Source organism: Palaemon carinicauda, chromosome 37 (assembly GCF_036898095.1).
Source record: "Palaemon carinicauda isolate YSFRI2023 chromosome 37, ASM3689809v2, whole genome shotgun sequence".
In the NCBI taxonomy this organism is placed as follows: Eukaryota; Metazoa; Arthropoda; class Malacostraca; order Decapoda; family Palaemonidae; genus Palaemon; species Palaemon carinicauda.
Window position 1 is genome coordinate 46,763,648 of NC_090761.1, and position 21,105 is coordinate 46,784,752.

Sequence of the window (21,105 nt, forward strand, 5' to 3'; positions counted from 1 at the left end):
GTGGACAACCTTGAGTAACATGATAATGTGTTGTTTTTTTTTACAATTATACCCAACAAGAAGTATACATAGAAATGTATATCTAAAGACATAGCAGGTTTAGTGCTCTTTAGACAACTATAATACATTTTAATAAAATGGTATAGCTAAGAAAATACGTTTATAAATCTAGATTTTGAAAATCATAGGCTAGCATTTTTTTTTAGTACATAGTATCTGCAAGGAAGTCGCATAAACTAGGATGATAACAGAGTTGCCTTCGTAGCGTAATGGCAACGTAGAGTCGATCATTTTATATTGTGAGTCGCTTAGCTTGGGCAGTAATGATTCATATTGCAAGTAGTTTCACTTTGGGGAAATATGTATATATATATATATATATATATATATATATATATATATATATATATATATATATATATATATATATATATATATATATATATATATATATATATATATATATATATATATATATATATATATTGGTAATATACAGTAATGATGAGTTTCTCGTACTATTTTGTATTTTCAATGAAGAAAATTGCTTATTCTGTCCATTTAATTTAAGCTCATTACCATTAAATATAGTGTAATATACTATTTTAAATTAATAGAATGTGACAAGAAAACTCTTATGTAAATTGAGTAACAAGAGATAGCACTTAAGTTGACAAGATAGTTAAATTGCGTGTTATATAAAATGAAAAAGTAAGATCTTGTAGTCCCGAAGAAACTGGAAATGTTTACAAGAATTCTGTTATAATTCGTAAACATAAGATGTTCTGTAAAGTAAGACCTAATCGAAGAGGTAACAAGGAAAGGAAAATGATGGCGAGAAGGGACCAGTAAAAACATAAATATTATTATTTGTAAAGCTTCATTTTCAGAGAAGAAATTTTCCTTCACTGGAAGGTACAAGAAAAACAAATCTATTATACCTCCTTAACATTTGCATTTAGCTGTTAGTGATCAATAAACTCAAAAGAATTTTGATCTTGCAAGAGATAAGTTAATAAATTGACGAGTCATGGGTGTAACCCAACTCATATCTGAGCATATACATTTACGAACTAAACTCACTTGGAAAAATAGATTATGGAAGTATTCGCGAATACTATACACATTTTGGCATCACTTTCCTATTTAATAACCATCGGTTTCTTTGCACTGACATTTTTTAGTTTAATAGAAATGTAGACATATTTTGATTGAGTATACATTAACCGTCACATTTAAGAAATAACACCATAAGAGAAGATACATATATACATAGAAACACATGATGTATGAATATATGAAAAAAATACTTTTGTAAATGAGAAACAAATGTTCACAATAGTTGGAATATTTAAGGAAAAATATATTCATAGAATTTTAATAAAATATTACATCATTCAATATTAAATTGTACAATTTATGTCCTTTTTATATTATATTCCACCGAATAATTACCGACATCGAGTAGATTTTCAAATACACACTGTCAGTCACCAAAGCAAGAGATTAATTCCGAAGGTAGTTCAGTACATGGAAGAGAATGGTCCTTCATTCTTCATTATTATGACCGGTTCTGGGTTTGGGGTTGTTTGTGAAAGTCCTTCTCCAAGTCACTAAAACCTTCATAACTAGACATGTATTTTTTACATTAAATTGGCACGATATATCCGAATGTCTTCGGACAACCAGAGAGACATACGAACTTTAACACACATCCTGCTCTTCCACCTTCCTTGTCGTATAGACTTATCTATGAATCTCTTATATACAATTATTTTAATGAGCAATACAACTCGTAATTAGTCTGATGCACCTCAAGACTGAATCACTCTTAAGGCTTATCTTGAGGCATTCATCTCGTGGGCTTCAGTTTCGAACAAGGGCTGCAGTACCTAATTCAGAGATATCTCTGCTGAGTACTACCATTTTTTTTCCAGTCGTGGAGTTTAATATATTTTACGACACTTATCCACACTTCTTGAAACTTATCTGATACTGAAACAAACCAAATCTCATCACTGTCACTGTTCGTGAAATATTTTTATTCTGGATATGTTATGATAATGGCAAAAACTACTGCGACCCAAAACGAAAAAAAAAAAAATCGTTCCGACTTGTGCAAGATTTTCCTTGGCCATTCCTTGCTTGAAGTTTAAGTCTTTCAAACACTTAGAAGTTTTTAAGTAGCGTTACTATTTGCCATCCTTGGAATTTCTTTCGGTCAGTATAGTCCTCAAAATAAAAGGCTGAAAATATTTTCATACCTACCATATTTTTTACAAAATATTTTTGATCACAAAACTAAGTCGACATGTTATGCGGAGTAATTTACATTTAACGATTATCTGTGTACTGTGTACAACATCAGGCACTGGCTACAAATGCCGTTTCACCGGGAAATGGATATCTAACATTTTGACTTATAAGGAATTTCCATATCGTTATATTACAGTGTTTACACAAATATACAGGTTTATTATAGAGCGCTACCAAATCATGACCCAGTGTTCATACACTTATTTAAGTATGACAGTAACTGTCTTGTTTCAGTTCAACCTACCTGACTGATTGGAATATATATATAAGAAATTATTCTATTAGAGAATATTCGCTGCGCTACTCTTTTCACACAGGCGTCGAGTGCGTGTGTATTCTGACTTTTTTCTTTGACTGAGGACTCGATTGAGTGAACGCCAGATTCTGAATTCCCATTGTCGCAGAATCGGTTGAATCCTCCGACGGTGCCTTCGACCTCTTGAGCGAGGAGCGAAGTGGCGTTTTGTTCGGGTCGAAGGCAACCCCTCCGTTGCTTCTGTAGCCTACATGGCCATTGCCATTTGAAGTCACCATGTATGGTAAGCCGCTCATATGCGTCATGGCAATGCCATTAGAATTGCGGTGATTTCGACCTCTGCTACTGCTGTTTCTGGAGGAGGATCTGTGGCTGTTGTGATTGGCATGACCGTTCTCCTTGAAGTGTGGGTTCGAGATGGTTGTGGCTGCTGTGCCCTCGGGGTCACGGTTGTAGACCGTTGGGTCACCGCCAAGTTTGCGCGACCATCCGAACTCTATGCCTGATCCAGCGCCTGCTACAATGGATACAGCCAAGGATATCAACTGGAATAAAAGATATCAAAGGAGAGTTAGTCATTACTGTAGAATAATTACGTCAACAATTTAAAAAGTATATCTGACAGATCTCTTAAAGCTCAAGACTATGAACATATTTGTAACTTGGTGAATCATTGGGGGTATTGCAAAAGATGATAAATTTGAATAGAAAAAATAGAAATGTAAGACTGAAAATTAATATGAGTAAAACTAGAGAGTTTTTGATGAAAATGAAGAGAAGCAATAAGTTATGAACGAACCCCTAGAGAATGTCAATAAATATACGTACTTAATACCGACCGTAAGGGTTTCCCTAGGAGATGAGACCGAAATTAAAGGAAGGTTGCCATGGAATGGAGAGCTTTTGGTTGTTAAGAAAATAAGATTATAAAGAGTAAAATGCCACTTTCTCTAAAAAGAAAAGTTTTTAATGAGATGGTCCTACCAGTATTAACTTATGCATCAGAAAAATGAAGCTTTAGAACATAAGCTAGTTACTACTCAAATAGCTATGGAAAGAATAATGATTGGATTAAAGCACCAAGAGACAGAAAAAGAGCCACACGGATATGAGTGCAAACTAAAGTAGAGGCTATTTTAATAATGTATGAAAAAGTAATTGATATTTACAGAACATATAATGAGAATAGAATAATAGATGTACAAAAAGAATAACAGAATGGTCCCTAGATATTTCAAATGAATCAAGGAAAGGAAGAGAAAGAGATGGATTGACGAATTAAGAATATTTGCAGGTATCGACTACCATAGAAAGACCATAAACAGATGAAGTGAAAGGACATGTCTGAGGCCTTTGCCATCCAGTTGACTAGCAATGGCTAGTGATGATGATGTATATGTATACACACACAGTAATTAATACCCAGTTTCTAAGTAACTCAGAATATGAACAAATCGGTTTAACAGCATAAATTTTCAAATTTGTATACAAGCGTTGCATTTGTCTGCTAGCAAAAATTTCTATCCATACTCTAATGAGAGTAGCGCGTGCTATGCAACATCCATACGCCACCAATGCAGTGTTCACATGATTTTTACACTATTTTGTTTCGCTTTTGCTCACATTGCCCTCCCCCCTCTTTGCTCAGACCTTAACTCTTCAACTCTCACCATAGTATCGTACTTGCATCACCTAACATCTTGCGTACATCTTTTACAGTGTTCTTTCATAAAGTTGTGACCATGTGACCTTAATAGAATTGTGGTCACTACTGTTCAAGGGAAGTTAACAGAATAAACTGTACAACAGCATCTAGACAATGACATCAAGATGATTAAGAAAGAAAGAGAGATGGAGATGATAATGTTAAGAGCTGAAGAAAATTATAGAAAAATATAGTCTAATATAATATAGCATATCAAGTGCAAAGTTAATGTTAGTGGAGTCCTATCAAATGCATTTTAATTGAACAGTGGAGTACTCAAAGGGAATGTGTTGTCACCTATGTTGTTTGTCCTCCTGGAATTTTTCATGCGTAGATCAGTTGGGTATGGTGAGAAGAATTAGACTGGATTGGCAACAGGAAATTACCAATCTCCAAAAGATTTGATAGATTTGAGAACAAAGCCCACAGGAGAATATTGGGAGTTGAATGGCAGGCAGGGACCAGAAATGAAACTATAAAGGAGATTCCTCGAGTACCATATGTGGATGAGATCATGGTAAGGGGTAGATGGGCATGTTATGGGCATGCTCTTCGCACTCCCGAAGAGAGATTAGTTCACCAAAAATTTCAACTGGGCTCTAAAAGGCAATAGAAGAGTTGGAAGACCCAGGCCTACGTGGCTGAGGACATTGAAGGGTGAAGTAGTAAATGAGGAATGGAGAAGTATTGATTTGAAAGCTCAAGATATAGATGACTGGCGAAATCTAACCGAGGCCCATTACATCAACAGGCTTTGGAGAAGGTGATGATGATTATAATCTAGGTAAGCATATGGAAACCCTGACAAAAATGTACAATCGTACAACGTCAATGATTAGCCTAATTTTGAAGAAGATAAGATAAAAGAAATCAAAGCAATTGATGCTGCGAACTTGCTTTGACGAAGCTCTGGCTGCACATTCTGGATAACTTTGAAAAATTAGAAGTAGATTAAATAATGGGAAATAATTTGCGAAAATTAGCCACGTATGTTGGAAGACCAAGAAAAAGGAACATTCAAAGCGACCCATGGCAGGTTTGAAAACTTAAAGAGAAGAACTTATATCCATGGTGTTGTTCTACATGGTGAGGGTGTGAGTTCCAGTGTCAAGCCAGCAGAGGTATTCATGTCTGAATTTAAAATATTTTGTGCATTCTGAGTCTTCCATGCAACAAGTTTTTAATTGCAACAAGATTGGTCTTTTTGGAAGAAGATTCCCAGGAGGACCTTCATCTCTGCAGAAGATAAGGCAATTTTTGGTCACAAGCCCATGAAAGACCGCCTAACCTTGCTGTTCTGTGCAAATACCTGGGGGTATTGTAAAATCAAATAACTCTTGGGGTATCCACAAGCCTTAGGGAAGCACAAGGTGCAGACGAAGCAACTTAAATGTCATCTGAAGGTCAAACAGCAAGGCTTAGGTGACACATTTTTGTGTCGAATGGTTCAGTAAGGTTTATGGTCCTGTGGTCAAAAATTATCTCATGGATAAGAATCTCTTGCTCTTAAACTTTGTGTCTCCTGCCCATCCTCTAGCCAGTGAAGACGACCTGATGGAGGAATTCAAGTTTATGAAGATCAGGTTAAGTTCCTGCTGCCCAATGCCACTCCAATTCTCCAACCCATGGATTACCAGGTGATTTCTAACTTTGAAAAAAAAAAAAAAACACGTACATGAAAGCAAGGTTCCAGCTCTGTTTTGAGGTCACCGGAGGGACCAAGCCCACCCTCTAAGAGTTTTGGAAAGAACATTTCCACATTACCAGCTGCCTCAAAATCATTGATAAAGCCTGGGAAGGGGTCACCAAGAAAACCCCAAATTCAGCATAGAGGGAATCGTGGCGTGAATGCATTGCAAACGTGATTTTGAGGATTTGGAACTCATGCAGGAGGAGGCAGTTGACAATGAAATTATGTCCTTGGGCGAGACAATGTGGTTGGCAGTTCACAGGGACGAAATTGGGATCTGTTTGAGGAACATAACAGGCCGCTGTTGAAGTAGCATAAGGGGCAATAGCAAGATGTGGTGGAGGATATTTCTTCTGATGAGGAAGAGGGACAGATTGGCAAACCATCTCGCCTCGAGTGAAATAAGGAAAATGAAAAAGAGGTGGGAAACTCTGCAAAATTTTTGCAGAAACATATCACCCGGTAAGATTTTGGTAGGCGAGCAGCTAAATTATTTGCAGACAATGTTGTCATATTTCCATGCATTTATTAAATAAATGACAAAAACAATAGTCTCTAGATAGCTTCCTTGTCAAAATTTAACACGAGTGTAAGAAAATGACGACAAATTATCCACCCCTCCAAAGAAAAACAAATTAAGTGATTCAGTTAGTAGTATTGAAAAATTCTTATGAAGGGAGATGCTCCCTTGTAAGTAGTAACCCCCTCCTCCTCCTCCTCTTCTCTTGTCTATTATATGCCCAGGTTGTGGTGGCCTGTTGGTAGCGTCCATACCTGATGATCGCCAGACTGGGGTAAAACTCGTTAGTTTCTTTGGTCGCTGCAACCTTATCATCCTTATGAAATAAGAATGAAGGTTTTGGGGAGCCTATAGTTCTATCTACTGAATCTTCAGCAGCCATTTGTCTGGCCCTCCCTGGTCCTAGCTTGGATGGAGGTGATGGGCGCTGATCATGTGTAATACGGTCATTCTCTAGGGGATTGTCCTGCTTGATAGGGGAGTGTCACTGTCTCTTGCCTCTGCCATTTATGAGTGGCCTTTAAACCTTTAAACTCCTCAAGTGTAGCTTAAAGCACAAGTTGATTTGTCAATATTTGTATTCATTGTGAATTATTTTTTATTCATTTCTGGTGTTAAGGGTTATAAGATCTTTAAGTAACCTTACAAACCTTAAAAGGAAGTGAATATGTGTATTATTGAACACGTGTAACTTAGCATGTGAATTCACTTTATTTCTTATGGGAAACTTTCTTTGGGTTACAAGCTTACTCCTGGAATGGGTTAAACTTTTACCGAGGTACTAATGTCTATATATACATACATATATATATATATATATATATATATATATATATATATATATATATATATATATATATATATATATATATATATATATACACACACATCATATATATATATATGTATATATATTATGTATGTATATATATGTATATGTGTATATATGTGCATGTGTGAGTGCGTGTATGATTGTGTAGTATTATTAATCAAAACCGAACACTACTTAAAAGGCGAATGACTTGCAATTCAGTCATCCCGTATGGTAAGAAAGAGAACATAGAAACAAGAATAGGACCAATGAAAGTAGATGAAATAACGAACAAATTAATAAGCATAAACAAATGCAGCAAAGAAAATTCTTTTAGATAAATTAAGACAATCATGATGGATACCTTAAAGTAATGTAACAGCCTCTCGAATAATCATTTTTATGAACAACCAACATAACCTTTATTAATACTGCCATAAAGATTTCTTCACTGTTTCGAAGTGAGAGTACAAAAGCACTCTAGATATAAGATGATGTTCTTCAAAGTTAGTAACTCCCATTACTCTTGACGTTCAGGTGTTAGCGGGTGAAATGGGGCTTCAAAGTTAGTAACGCCCGTTACTCTTGACGTTCAGGTGCTAGCGGGTGCAATGGCAGTTGCTGGGTGAAATGGGGTTAATGGAAAACGCTGAAATAAGACGTCTTTCGAAGATGGTGTAAGCCTAAATTCCCAATGCTAGGGAAAGGAAAGCTATGGCATCTAACGTTTTATCTTATTGTATTGATGATATCGAGACAGGACATTAGTATTCCAATAATGATAAGGTAAATAATACCTTAATATCATAGTTTATGATTTTCTGTGGACAAGGTTTCACTTGGCAGAATTTTTCCAATATTGCAAAACAGTCTGAATCATTGAGAGAAGAGGTATATACCCATGGAAAAGAACATGAAATTGGACTGACTACGCTAATATTTGATTAATTCCAGGACTAGGTTACGATGAGTAGCAATTTCATGTTTTTTTTTTCTTTTTAAAAAAAAATACCTAAAGATAAGTTCAAAGTCAGAGATAACCCTGAACTTGCTTTAAATGATATATGATTCAAATCCATTATGTATGTCTTGGATGTTCCTTACCAGATTTAAAGTTGCACTAAAATTCCGAGTTGTCAGAAACAAAGTATGTATTCAACGTATTCAAATTAGGACCTGTAATTGTTACAGTTTTACAGTAAGCATATATATATATATATATATATATATATATATATATATATATATATATATATATATATATATATATATATATATATATATATATATATTTTTAGTAAGACCCAATTGAATTAATACCGCTCGACTGGAAAATGCGATTCATAAAAGACAAACTAATACGATATGCAAAGTTTGCTAGAAAGGCCGCAGAAACATATTAAAAAAAAAATAAATTAAAAAAAAAAAAAACCGAGAGAAATCACATGATATGGGTCGTGAGGACAACAAAGGAGAATTTAATGTTAAAAATTAATTTATTCTAGACTAGGAATGGGCGACCTGCGGCTCGCAAGACTTTCTAGGTTAGTGTTTATTTATACTAATAATCACCATTATTGTTATTAAGAAGTAATGAAAGTGATGCCAGTTTTCTCTAAACTTTCATAGTAAGACAAATAAAACTAGGAAGAATTACAGAAGTAAAATCAGTATATATTGGACAAGTAATGTTTCATGTATAGGTGTATCAAATTATCATAAGATTCTCACTCACTCGGATGCTGTATAGCTAGACAGCTGAATGATGACTTCAAATGAAATATTATTGTTCCGTTTCTTAGGCCCTATCCACACTAATCGGGCAGTCCCCGACAGGCAAACAGTAATACCAGGCCACAATAGTTAGTGAAAATGAGGGTTGATGACGTCAGAAGCGGGAAAACTAAAGGCAGGGATCTGGCAACACTTTATGATGCCAGATCCCTGTCTGTGGTTTTCCCGCTTCTGACGTAATTAACCCTCAATCTTACTAACTATTGTGGTCTGGTATCACTGTTTGTCCGTCGGGGACTGCCCGGTAGTGTGGACAGGGCCTTATGAGTATACTCATATAAATTAACATATTTCTAGATCAAGGACAAAAATCAATTACCTGCATAAAAAACGACCAGCTGAGGCTAACGTTGTATCCAGAACTATATCCAGCCCCGAATATGAACACTTCTAATACGAAAAAGATGATGCTGATAAATCCACACAGAGCTGAAAAATAACAAATATATATACATATTGAACATAACCCAAGTCTCTCTTTATCATATAAAATCTATTTGATTTTAATCTCGAACTTCCAGTTTGTAACTATATTTTTTATTCACATTTGTAGCTCGCGTATATTACGATTGAATCAATTCAAAAGTTTTAATCAAAGATGTAAGTGTAGTACTTGTATAAATTAACATATTTGATGTTCAAAAGCGTTAAAAAGTAAAACCTAATGTGCATTCACTTCAAGACCTATAGGATTTGTGAATATTTCGATAAGGACGTAAACACAGTAATGATTTAGAGATGCTCCCAAATGTACGGATACTAAAAGGGGCCTTTTTTTATAATGGCACTGTGATAGCAGTGGATTTTATTAGCAGTATTTGTAATAATATAGGAACAGTAGCGTTTATGACAAATTATCATTGTTATTTTATTATTATTATTATTATTATTATTATTATTATTATTATTATTATTATTTCCTGCAGTAATCCTTGTATTTACAGTTTTTTTTTTTTTTCAAATTATCTGACTTGAGGTTTTAATTAAATAACAGCTATTTTCTGGCTTTATCTATTTTATCACTACACCAGTTTCAACTATATGTTTTTATCAAGCGATTACTTATTTACGTTAGTTTTACAATGCTTTTATATACAAGAGTTGAGCTAAAATTACGATCAATTCATACAGAAAACCCTTAGTCTTACCTCCTCCCCCAATGCAGATCATTTTCCCCAAAGTGGCGTGCCGGAACTTAACGAGGCACTTCCTGAAGGTGATGTGCATCCATAGGATGAGGGGTGCCAGAATGGCCGCGATCCCCAGGAGGATCGCGCATCCTATGGACCCCGCGCCTGCCACCGACGACGCCCCTGAAGAAGTAAAAGGAAGTGAAGATTCACGAAAGCATTTCGCATTTTATTTAACATTTTTATCATGATAATTTATTTATTTATTTATGAAGCTTAGGAAATAACTAACCCTCTTCGCATCAGTTGAACGTGATCCTTGCACAGGTTCTTTTCAAAGTGCAAGTTTGATTTACTTAGTTTGTTGTGTTTTTATTTTTATCATTTTAGTGAATTCATAACATAATTCAAGCATCTCGTTATAGCATTTATCGTGCCTTTCTTTACTTCAATTTTCCCCAACAACATTATCTATATCAGTGCATATATATATATATATATATATATATATATATATATATATATATATATATATATATATACAGTATATATATATATATATATATATATATATATATATATATATATATATATATATATATATATATATACAGTATATATATATATATATATATATATATATATATATATATATATATATATTTATATATACAGTATATATATATATTTATTTATACAGTATATATATATATATGTATATATATATATATACAGTATATATATATATATATATATATATATATATATATATATATATATATATATATATGTATATATATTTATGTATGTATATATATGTATATGTATGTGTGTATATATATATATATATATATATATATATATATATATATATATATATGTATATATATATATATATGTATATATATATATATATATATATATATATATATATATATATATATATATATATATTTATATAAACTGATTTCCTGTCAATAAGATATTTGATTTTACTAGCCTTATGTCTAGAGCGTCACAGAATCACATAACAAAATCGAGCAATAAATGATAAATGGTAACAATGAATCCTAACGCAACCAAGACATGGTAGACTGTATCTTATTACGATGGTATCAGACTTAAAGGACTTCAGCATTAATACAGTAAATCTAAATATATTTTATTCTATTAAGGATGAGAGAAAAAGGAAATTGTATTTTGACAAATTTAGAATTACGACTCCCTGATACCTTGGTCGCACATAAACAATATATAGAATATTATTATTATTATTATTATTATTATTATTATTATTATTATTATTATTATTACTACTAGCCAAGCTGCAACCCTAGCTGGAAAAGCTATAAGCCCAAGGGCTCTAACAGGGAAAAATAGCCCTGTGAGGACAGGAAACGGTAATAAATAAACGATATAAGAAGTTATGAAAAATTTAATATTTTAAAAAACATTAACAACATTACAACTTATGATTCATATATAGACTATAAAATGACTTATGTCAGCTCCTTATTAGGTACACTCATCACCTATAAATTCAAGGCAATACTCACATGTCTGTTGGAAATTTGACAACCTCGGTCTACACACACTGTGCGGGCAGACGCTCCATGGCCCAAAATTTCCATTCATATCTCCTGAAAAGGAGAGAAAAACTTTATAGAAAATGTTTACATTTGATACTTTACAAACAAATGAATAAATATACTGAATTTTTTTGTAGATTGACATCACATGGCAAATATAACGTTTCTTTGACTGGTGATTCCAAAACATCTCATGAAAATGTTATATAATAGTCAGATTTTTTTTTTTTTTTTTTTTTTTTTTTTTTTTTGTGTGTGTGGTTATTCCAGGCCGGTTTGGGTTATACATATGGAAAACATCATCGTCCCCAGACAAAAAGGAAAAGTTTAGGGGGAGAATAATAAGTATAAGAAACATTTTGTGAAACAAATAAACAAAAACAACCACATGTTTTGCCACGCTCCCACGGGCTTTCTCTGAGCCATTTCTCTCTGCTGAAGCCTCAAGCTAAAGGAAACTACCACTCTGACAACCTGCTATTTCTTCAGTATCCAAATAAAATTGCTCAGGTTGACAAAGAGGTGGATGAAGAATTTGCGAGTTTAATTCCGTAATCAAATGAAGAAATCTTTTGGCAAAGATTGATAATAGTAGAACGTTCTCAAATATTCTTCATCGAAATGTTTAATTTTCATGAAAAATATTAATTATAGCATGCATGTAATCCCTTTCATAAGTTAATATTCAGAATTCCCTTTTCGGTTATATATACAGTGATGCTTTTTCGTGTAGTGATCTCGTATAGTGAATTAACCTCACCAATCAAATGAAAAGATGTAAAAAAAAAAAAAAAAACATTAACGAAAGTCAGTCACATGTACTCTCTCTCTCTCTCTCTCTCTCTCTCTCTCTCTCTCTCTCTCTCTCTCTCTCTCTCTCTCTCTGGGAAGTCGGCGAAAGAGAGTAAAAGAGAAAAGCAGCAGCTCTAGCAAATGGAAAGCTTGAACTGGTAAAAGTGCTGCTGAATGTCAAATGTTTGAGACAACAATGGAAAGGGAAATTTAAGTGATCAGTGATACAAAAAAGATACGTGAAATATATAAAAAGACCTTGTTATTTTCCCTCCGAGGCGAATAACACTGGGGAATTTCTTACACACACACACACACACACACACACACACACACACAGGTCTTACGTACAGTATATCAAATGATACAAAACAATGAAGAATATTTTCAAAGCAAGGAAAGGCAAATCGTGGGCCTAAGTTTATCATCTTAACATCAGAAGAACAGTTACCGTGACAATTTTATCTGTATTGTAATGTGAATCATTGTGGGGAGAACACCTGACAGAAATACTAACGGAACGAAAAAGCCCAAAACAATTTTGGGAGTCAAGTGCAAACTGTCCTGCAGGTGTTCGGATACGGGAACAGGTGTTTAAACGGTACACATGTGTTCTCTCCTTACAAGGCCATCAGGGCATCCAGAGGTCCCTGATGGTTATCATCATGCAAATGGATTTCTTATAAACATTTCGGATACTTTTATTATTATTATTATTATTATTATTATTATTATTATTATTATTATTATTATTATTATTATTACTATCTAAGCTACAACTCTAGTTGGAAAAGCAAGATGCTATAAGCCCAAGGGCTCCAACAGGGAAAAATAACACAGTGAGGAAAGAAAATATAGAAATGAATAAACTACAAGAGAAGAAATGAATAAATGATGTAAAATATTTCAAGAACAGTAACAGCATTGAAATATAGATCTTTCATATATAAACTATTAAGAGAGGTTTATGTCAACCTGTTCAACATAAGAACATTACTACTATTATCTACTACTAGTAATTCTGGAAGAGTTCTACGTTGCATTTCTATTGTAGCAGCTTAGTAAACAAAAAAAAAAAAAAGAATTTTTATTCAACTACCAAACAAGAATAATTTCATTTCAAATGATCGTGTTTTGATAACGATGCTTACAATAACATTGAAACCTGAAAAAAAAAAAATAAATTACTGTATAAGATTATTCATTGCATATTACCGATATCTTATTCATATTTTATATAAATCGTCTTTTCGTCTTAAAGACCATGTAATTAGCGACTTGTTTGTAAAAATGAAACGAGTTCGTGTCTTTGGTCACATGTCTTTAAAATCTTATGGGTTTTAACATTACTACGCTATGAGCAAAGCTTAGTCAAGGTCAAAAGTATTTCCGAGAGGGCGATTCAATCTGTTGATATGAAAGATGATTTAGAGTCAAAGGAATCAATTCACGGGAAAAGGCTGACATTTAAATAAATGTAATGAACTTGTACAAACAATTCCAATGTTCCATATTATATCATATATGTAGTAGTTTCTAGTTATTTCTATTGCGTTCATTCTTTGCACGTGACACAATTACCTGCGAAAAACCACTAATGATTCTTTTTCCTACACCAACCTCATTACCACTTCATCTACATGTGTGTGTATTCTTCACCATTTCAATTCTTCTTGTCCCATATCTACTATGCATGCTAGTAAATCGTAATAGTTTCCACCCTTTTCTTCCCCAAAGGTTAATCTCAAAAGGTCTTCCTTAGCTTTATAATATCTCCTTCCCGTTCCACATTGCACTTCCATAAACTAGAGTTGGCTCACCAATCCCTCCAGTTATTCTCACCTTGGCCTCCATGGTTGCTGTATACGGTAGTCTCTGCTCAATTCTTTATCCAAGCCCTTGCTTTCTTCTTTTCTTCATCTTTCTTTATTTCGCCTCTTTCCTCATCTTACCACCTCCCTCCAATAAATTTACTTATGAATACCCACCCAAGTCATCTGATTCCAATTCCATACTTATTAATATTCCGTGTTATATCTTCTTTGTTCGCATATAGCTTCATCTCTATATTATTTTTAGTGATTATCTTGGGGATTTTTTTCTAGCTCTTCCATTATACCATATTTTGAGTATAGTACTCCTGCCAGTCTTCAGCTATTGACTCATCTTAATTTTTTGGACAAAAACTTGTAGTCTATTGAATTCCTTATCCCTTATATGGGTATTAATCTCTGGCACTGCTGTTAGTGTTTTGTGCTTGTTGGATGAGATTTGTCATACTTCAGATGATCCCACTGTACTATCCTGTATGTAGTACTTGATAGGCAAGTTAGTTCTAACAATCTTGGCTTCTCCATCATAAGGTTCTATACTTCATGGTATTCTATAATTTTTATTCTAGCTGTGACCATATTGTGGAATGATCTTTTGTAGGTAGTAGGTTGGCCAGGGCACCAGCCACCCGTTGAGATACTACCGCTGGAGAGTTATTGGGTCTTTTGATTGGCCAAACAGTACTACATAGGGTCCTTCTCTCTGGTTACGGTTCACTTTGCCATTGCCCACACATGAACCGAATAGTCGGGCCTTTTCCTTACAGATTACCCTCTGTCCTCATACACCTGACAACCCTTGAGATTACCAAACAATTCTTCTTAACCAAAGGGGTTAACTACTGCAGTCTAATTGTTCAGTGGTTACTTTCCTCTTGGTAAGGGTAGAAGAGACTATTTTAGCTATGGTAAGCAGCTCTTCTTGGAGAAGGACACTCCAAAATCAAACCATTGATCTCTAGTCTTGGGTAGTGCCATAGCCTCTGTACCATGATTTTCCACTGTCTTAGGTTTGAGTTCTCTTGCTTGAGGGTACACTCGGGCACACTATTCTATTTTATTTCTCTTCCTCTTGTTTTGTCAAGGTTTTATAGTTTATATAGAAAATATTTTAATGTTACTGTTCTTAAAATATTTTATTTTTCCTTGTTTCTTTTCCTCACTGGGGTATTTTCCCTGTTGTGAGCCCTGGGCTTATAGCATTCTGCTTTTCCAACTAGGGTTGTAACCTAGCAAATAATAATGATAATAATAATAATGATGATAATAATAATGGTAATAATAATAATAATAATAATAATAATAATAATTTGGTGCTTGAATTGGTGAAACTTCAGAAGTTAAAAGAAAATATACTTTTCTGTTGAATAGGTTGGCACAAATCTCGTTTTTTAATTAATTGACTAAACGTTTTTGTTTTAAAATTGTTGTTGATATGAATACATTGTATATTTTTATATTTCTCGTTTGTAGTTTATTCTTGATTTCAATAATTCCTTTCCTCGCTGAGCTGCTTTCGCTCTTGGGGCCCTTGGGCTTGTAGCATTCTGCTTTATTATTTTGCAAATACTTTGAAATTGTTATCTAGTTTCTGCAGTTTCTTTTTGCAATCTACAGCCACTACTGCATGGTCTAAGAGTGTCAACCAGTCCACACACCATTCACGGTTCATTTTCTATTCCATAATCTTTCGCCTACAGGTCAATTTCATTTTTGAAAATTCATGTTGAATTCAAAAGTTAAAGGACAAAAGTAACAGTGACTGCTATGCTTTTACCCTGGAGCCACATTCCGTTAGAAAAAGAAACTGCTTTATATATATATATATATATATATATATATATATATATATATATATATATATATATATATATATATATATATATATATATACACTGTATATACATATATATATATATTGCCTAAGTATGTAAAGGCAAGTAGCGTATAGTTCGTGAAATATAAGCGAAGTAAAGGTGAGCGGTAGGATTCCATTCCCACTAGGACCTGTACCCATTAATAGTAATCGCCTTTTCTGTTCCATTTCAGGAGCATTAGAATATGAATATTTATATAAATCTCCCTTCTGCACATATGGTTCTGTTGACTGTCCTTATTTCGTGGCAGCAAGAAACCTGTCATAGGGGTTTGAACCCAAGAAATGATTCTTGACGAGAAAACGGCAACGGAGGTGAGTGAACGGGTTTCATATTACAGGGCCGTTCACATGATAAATCTCGATGTAACAAAGTAGCTGGGGTCTTTTCAAATACGAGAAGACGGTAGGTTGTAACTTCGGTTGGAAATCTTATTTATTTGAAGGCTAGTTGATTGTGATATAACTGTATTTACACATACACTTGAGCGTTACATTTTATATTCTTTTCTTTAATGCAAAATAGCTGTTATCAGGTATCGCTTGTTACAGGCTACTTTTAACTGTAATGTATTGAAGTAATTGTACTTATGCTTATAGAGAGAAAAGTAACGCTAAAAATTGATACATTACTATACTGTATTTAGACAATTCTTCACCACAATTGCCGTTGATTTCGAAACTTATTGATGCTAATATTGCACCATCGTTTATTCAAATGAAAAAATTTACTATATTGTGTATTTCTTCTCACAATGATTATTCGCTGAGATTCGGAGACGCTTCTGGGTTACGAAACACTAGCTGCCTTCGATATCATTTCAGGTTACCAACCAGATTCGGTTTCGTCCATTTTTGACGTCTGTAGTTGGGAATTTGCTCAGAGAGCTACTGTCATATCCCAACTCGCATGATATTTCCTACTTTCACCGTTGGTCAAGAGGTTAACATTAACTTTTGCCTCTGGTATCTAAAATAAATAGTTATCTTTCAATGTTAAATCGTGTAAGGCATTGTTACTGTCAATCTTTTAACACAAATTTTGCGATTTCCAACCGTTTCAACATATAAAAGTCTTGACTGGTTACATACCAGTTTCGTATTTTTACTGATCTAATGATACTATATTAGATATCAAGTATTTTATGCCTTGCTGTTTGCTACTCTTCTTTTTATTTTAAATGTAGTTATTGCTTCGGCCCTTTGCCATATCCTGGACCCTTATCTGTCACACATGTTTGTGATGTTTGTGACACTTATCTCTGAACTTTGAAATGACTTCCGCCGTGACCCAGAATGCATAATTACTCTCTCTGTCAGCATAGCAAACTGTATATAATTGTTGAAATTAAGGAGTCTACTACCTTTTGATCCCTTACAACTATTAAAGTGTTGTCTGTGCAAACTATAATACGAATAAGGAGAAATCAGACCTGTTTATTAGACGATGGAATGTTCTTGAACCCTTACTAATTCATAATGAGACATCCAACTTGAATGATGATACTAATAAAATATTTTTACTCGTAATTACATATTAACCGAATAACAATTGCATATCAGTCTGATTTTAACAATACAAATGGAAGGAGGTGGAAGTCTGTTGCTAAACCGGCATTGAAGAAACAAGCAGGGAATCGTGATATCAATTGTAATTGTTGACAGAACGAGACAGAGAAAAGAGACAACGAAGATTGACTTTGTTTGGGAAGCTCATGATTTGGGGATTTTTTTTTTCCTTTTTTTTTAATGGAAGCACGTTCTCGTGGCCTTTCGAATACACCGGAAGTCAACATAGGCAGAAAAACAAACGAAACCTGAAGATACAGAAATATTTTTTTTTTTCATAGTTGACATCGGTTTGATTGTGGCATTTTAGTGTAGATCGAAAGACGTCTCGGACGTGTAATAAGACACATTATGTAAAATTTTCAGCTAAATCATTACCGCAATATATAGTCTTTACTTACTTTTGACTGCTGCTTTTCCGGTCCCATACAGCAGGGGAACCCCACTCTCTACAGGACCTCCGCTGTCGTTACATCTTGTTAGCTTGTGAATTACGGTCGAATATATGTTTAGACCAAATTTATTAGGTTGTGAAGTATTTCCAATTTGACGTATATGTTTTTAGTAAACATGAATAATGCACAAATCAAAACTAAATTTATCATGAATAAATTTAGCATTAGCATCTGCTTGCAGTGGTGTAATATAATCCTGTGGGAATTCCTAAAAGTTCCTTCCGCTTACCTATATTGTGGACGTTAGTCAGTAATGTCCTGTGAATTACACACACACACACACCACCTGCGAATTTACACCCCTCTTCATTGCCTGTTCAAACAGTTATCACAATTTTTGATCATTCTAACATCCAATCATAATCATGAGATTTAGGTTACGATACGAAAAAAAATAAACAATAATTTGAACAATACATCCACCAAGCAATAAAGAATAATTCTAAACTTGAAATGATTTGAAGACCTTAGCCATCTCATAAGCATAGTAGAGATGAGAGATCCTTCAATGAGAGTAGCAGCAACAGGTCACGTGACAATGACGAAAGCCGAAACACAATGGCTCCCGGATGTCGGCTATTGCAACGTGTACCCCCAAGCCAATGCATTGTGAATTATCTCTCCCGCAGGCTATTTCCACAATTACCTACTTCCCTCCCCCCTACCCTATATAACTATAAATCTATCCGTCAGCCTCTCACGTTGATGGAATATTCATACAACTCTTAGAGACTTGTTCATGATTTAAACCAATCTTTGGGGGTGAAGTTGCAAGCCGTGGCCTATGTCATTCTTCAGTGGTCACACACACAGACTTTTCTATTCATCTATATATTTGTATGTGTATATGCTGGTTTGAAAAATTAGAATATACGATATCATCGATATACATCTGTCATACACACACATATATGTATGTGTATGTATGTATGGATATATATATATATATATATATATATATATATATATATAATATATATATATATATATATATATATATATATATATATATATATTGTGTGTGTATGTATGTATGTGTTTTACAAGCCAAGCTGCAACTCTAGTTGGAAAAGCAAAATGCTACGAGGCCCAGGATCGAATGTGGAAAGCAGTGAAGTACGGAAAAAGAAACAGGGAAGTGATGAATAGTCTATGAAAAAGATAAAGGACACATAAAGCAAGTTAATATAGATAAGAATGTAATAAGAGTAAGACAAATAACAGATAAACTTTGAAACGAGTCGTATGTCAATTCTTGGTCAACAGAAAAGGATTTACCACCAAATTTCAACTACGGAAATTAAATCAATTCAACTATGCGATTTGGAAGACCATTCCTCAGTTTGGTCACAGCAGAAAAAAACTTCGAGAATGCCTTGCGACAGTGAGCCTCACACAAGAAGAACCAAAACTTATAATTTACTGCATATCTAGTAAGACGTGGTGGACGGTTTAGTTTGGCAAAGTGTGAATACAAAAGATGGTCAGAAATGTGAGAAATCTTTATAGCTTGCAGAATTAGCTAATTGCACGACAGTGCCAGAAATAATATGATTAACAAGGATAAGGAATTAAATTGGCCAAGTTTTATACTAGTCAAGCAACTGAAGATTAAACAGGAGAATATATTCAAAACAGGGCAGACTGTTTTATCGCGTGATTGAAAAACAGATTGTACAGTACTGTTAATTTGTAACCAAAAACAACACGTAGATTTTTAAATGAGTTTTATACTGCTAAAAAGACTAACTATGATTAGTGGATCAAATCTCTGTAAAGATATTCAGCAACCTCATCTATATTGGGCAGATGGGATCTGTCCAAATAAAAGGTATTATCTGCACAAGCAGCAAGCTTGTTTTCAAGGCCAAACCCTATGTTATGAGTATATATAAAAAATAATGGGTCCCAAGAACACTACCTTGAAGATGACCAAAAATTATATCCCTTCTCCTGAGATTATATGAACACTTATTGATTCTGTACCATAACTTGGGGACACTGCGTACCCAGGATTTGCCAGCTTTGCTCTCAGCTTGTTTAGCCGAAGGGTCAAAAGCCTTTCAGATTCCCTGCGATCTTCCACCTTACTATAACACACCACACACACACACACACACACACACATATATATATATATATATATATTATATATATTATATATAAATATATGTGTGTGTGTGTGCGCGCGCGCAAGTACATAAGCTGCTGACATCGTATATTTTTGTTTTTCCAACCAGCGTTGAATTGAATTGAATTTTGGCACATTCTCTTCAAACGGATTAAAATGCCATCCGGAATTAAATAGTAATTTAAGAAAAAATTATATGTCGTAACAGTATTGTGTACTTTCAACGAGGAGAGAGAGAGGAGAGGAGAGAGAGAGAGGAGAGAGAGGAGAGAGAGAGAGAGAGAGAGAGAGAGAGGAGAGAGTATTCGATCTGACACTCAGAGTGACACACCCTTGGTCATCTGGTATCATCACTGCAGTCCTATGGAAAAGTTCGTTCATCTCCAATCTTAAATCCTCCCAATCAAGTCCTAAGCTTTTGTTGCTCCTCAGATAACAGTCATACAGTGATGGAGGAGATAATAATGAAGGGGTTTGTTAGTTGATAAGGAAGACAAGTTAAACGAAGAGTAGAGATGAAGGGCGAGGTAAGAAGAATAATTGAATAATAACTGCAATGATCATTGACACGAGAGCAAAACAAGATCATTTGATTTCGTCTGGTTTAAAATCGAGACAGGAAAACGATAATTGAGCCTA

The 21,105-nt window shown here is 34.1% G+C and overlaps 2 protein-coding genes across 6 annotated transcripts in view; one reads left to right on the forward strand and one right to left on the reverse strand.

Moving 5' to 3' along the window:
• Positions 1-21,105, forward strand: part of trsn (translin) — a 223,885-nt gene that overhangs the window by 14,043 nt on the left and 188,737 nt on the right. The window lies entirely within an intron of this gene.
• LOC137629617 (uncharacterized) overlaps positions 1,363-21,105 on the reverse strand; it is a 139,279-nt gene continuing 119,536 nt past the window's right edge. For all 5 annotated transcript variants that reach the window (XM_068361112.1, XM_068361110.1, XM_068361113.1 and 2 more), the window contains exons 3-6: positions 11,779-11,862; positions 10,241-10,405; positions 9,412-9,521; positions 1,363-3,117 (exon numbers count right to left, since the gene is read on the reverse strand). In XM_068361112.1, coding sequence (XP_068217213.1) covers positions 2,626-3,117; positions 9,412-9,521; positions 10,241-10,405; positions 11,779-11,862 — 851 coding nt within the window. In that variant the 3' untranslated portion in view covers positions 1,363-2,625. The remainder of the gene's footprint in view (positions 3,118-9,411; positions 9,522-10,240; positions 10,406-11,778; positions 11,863-21,105) is intronic.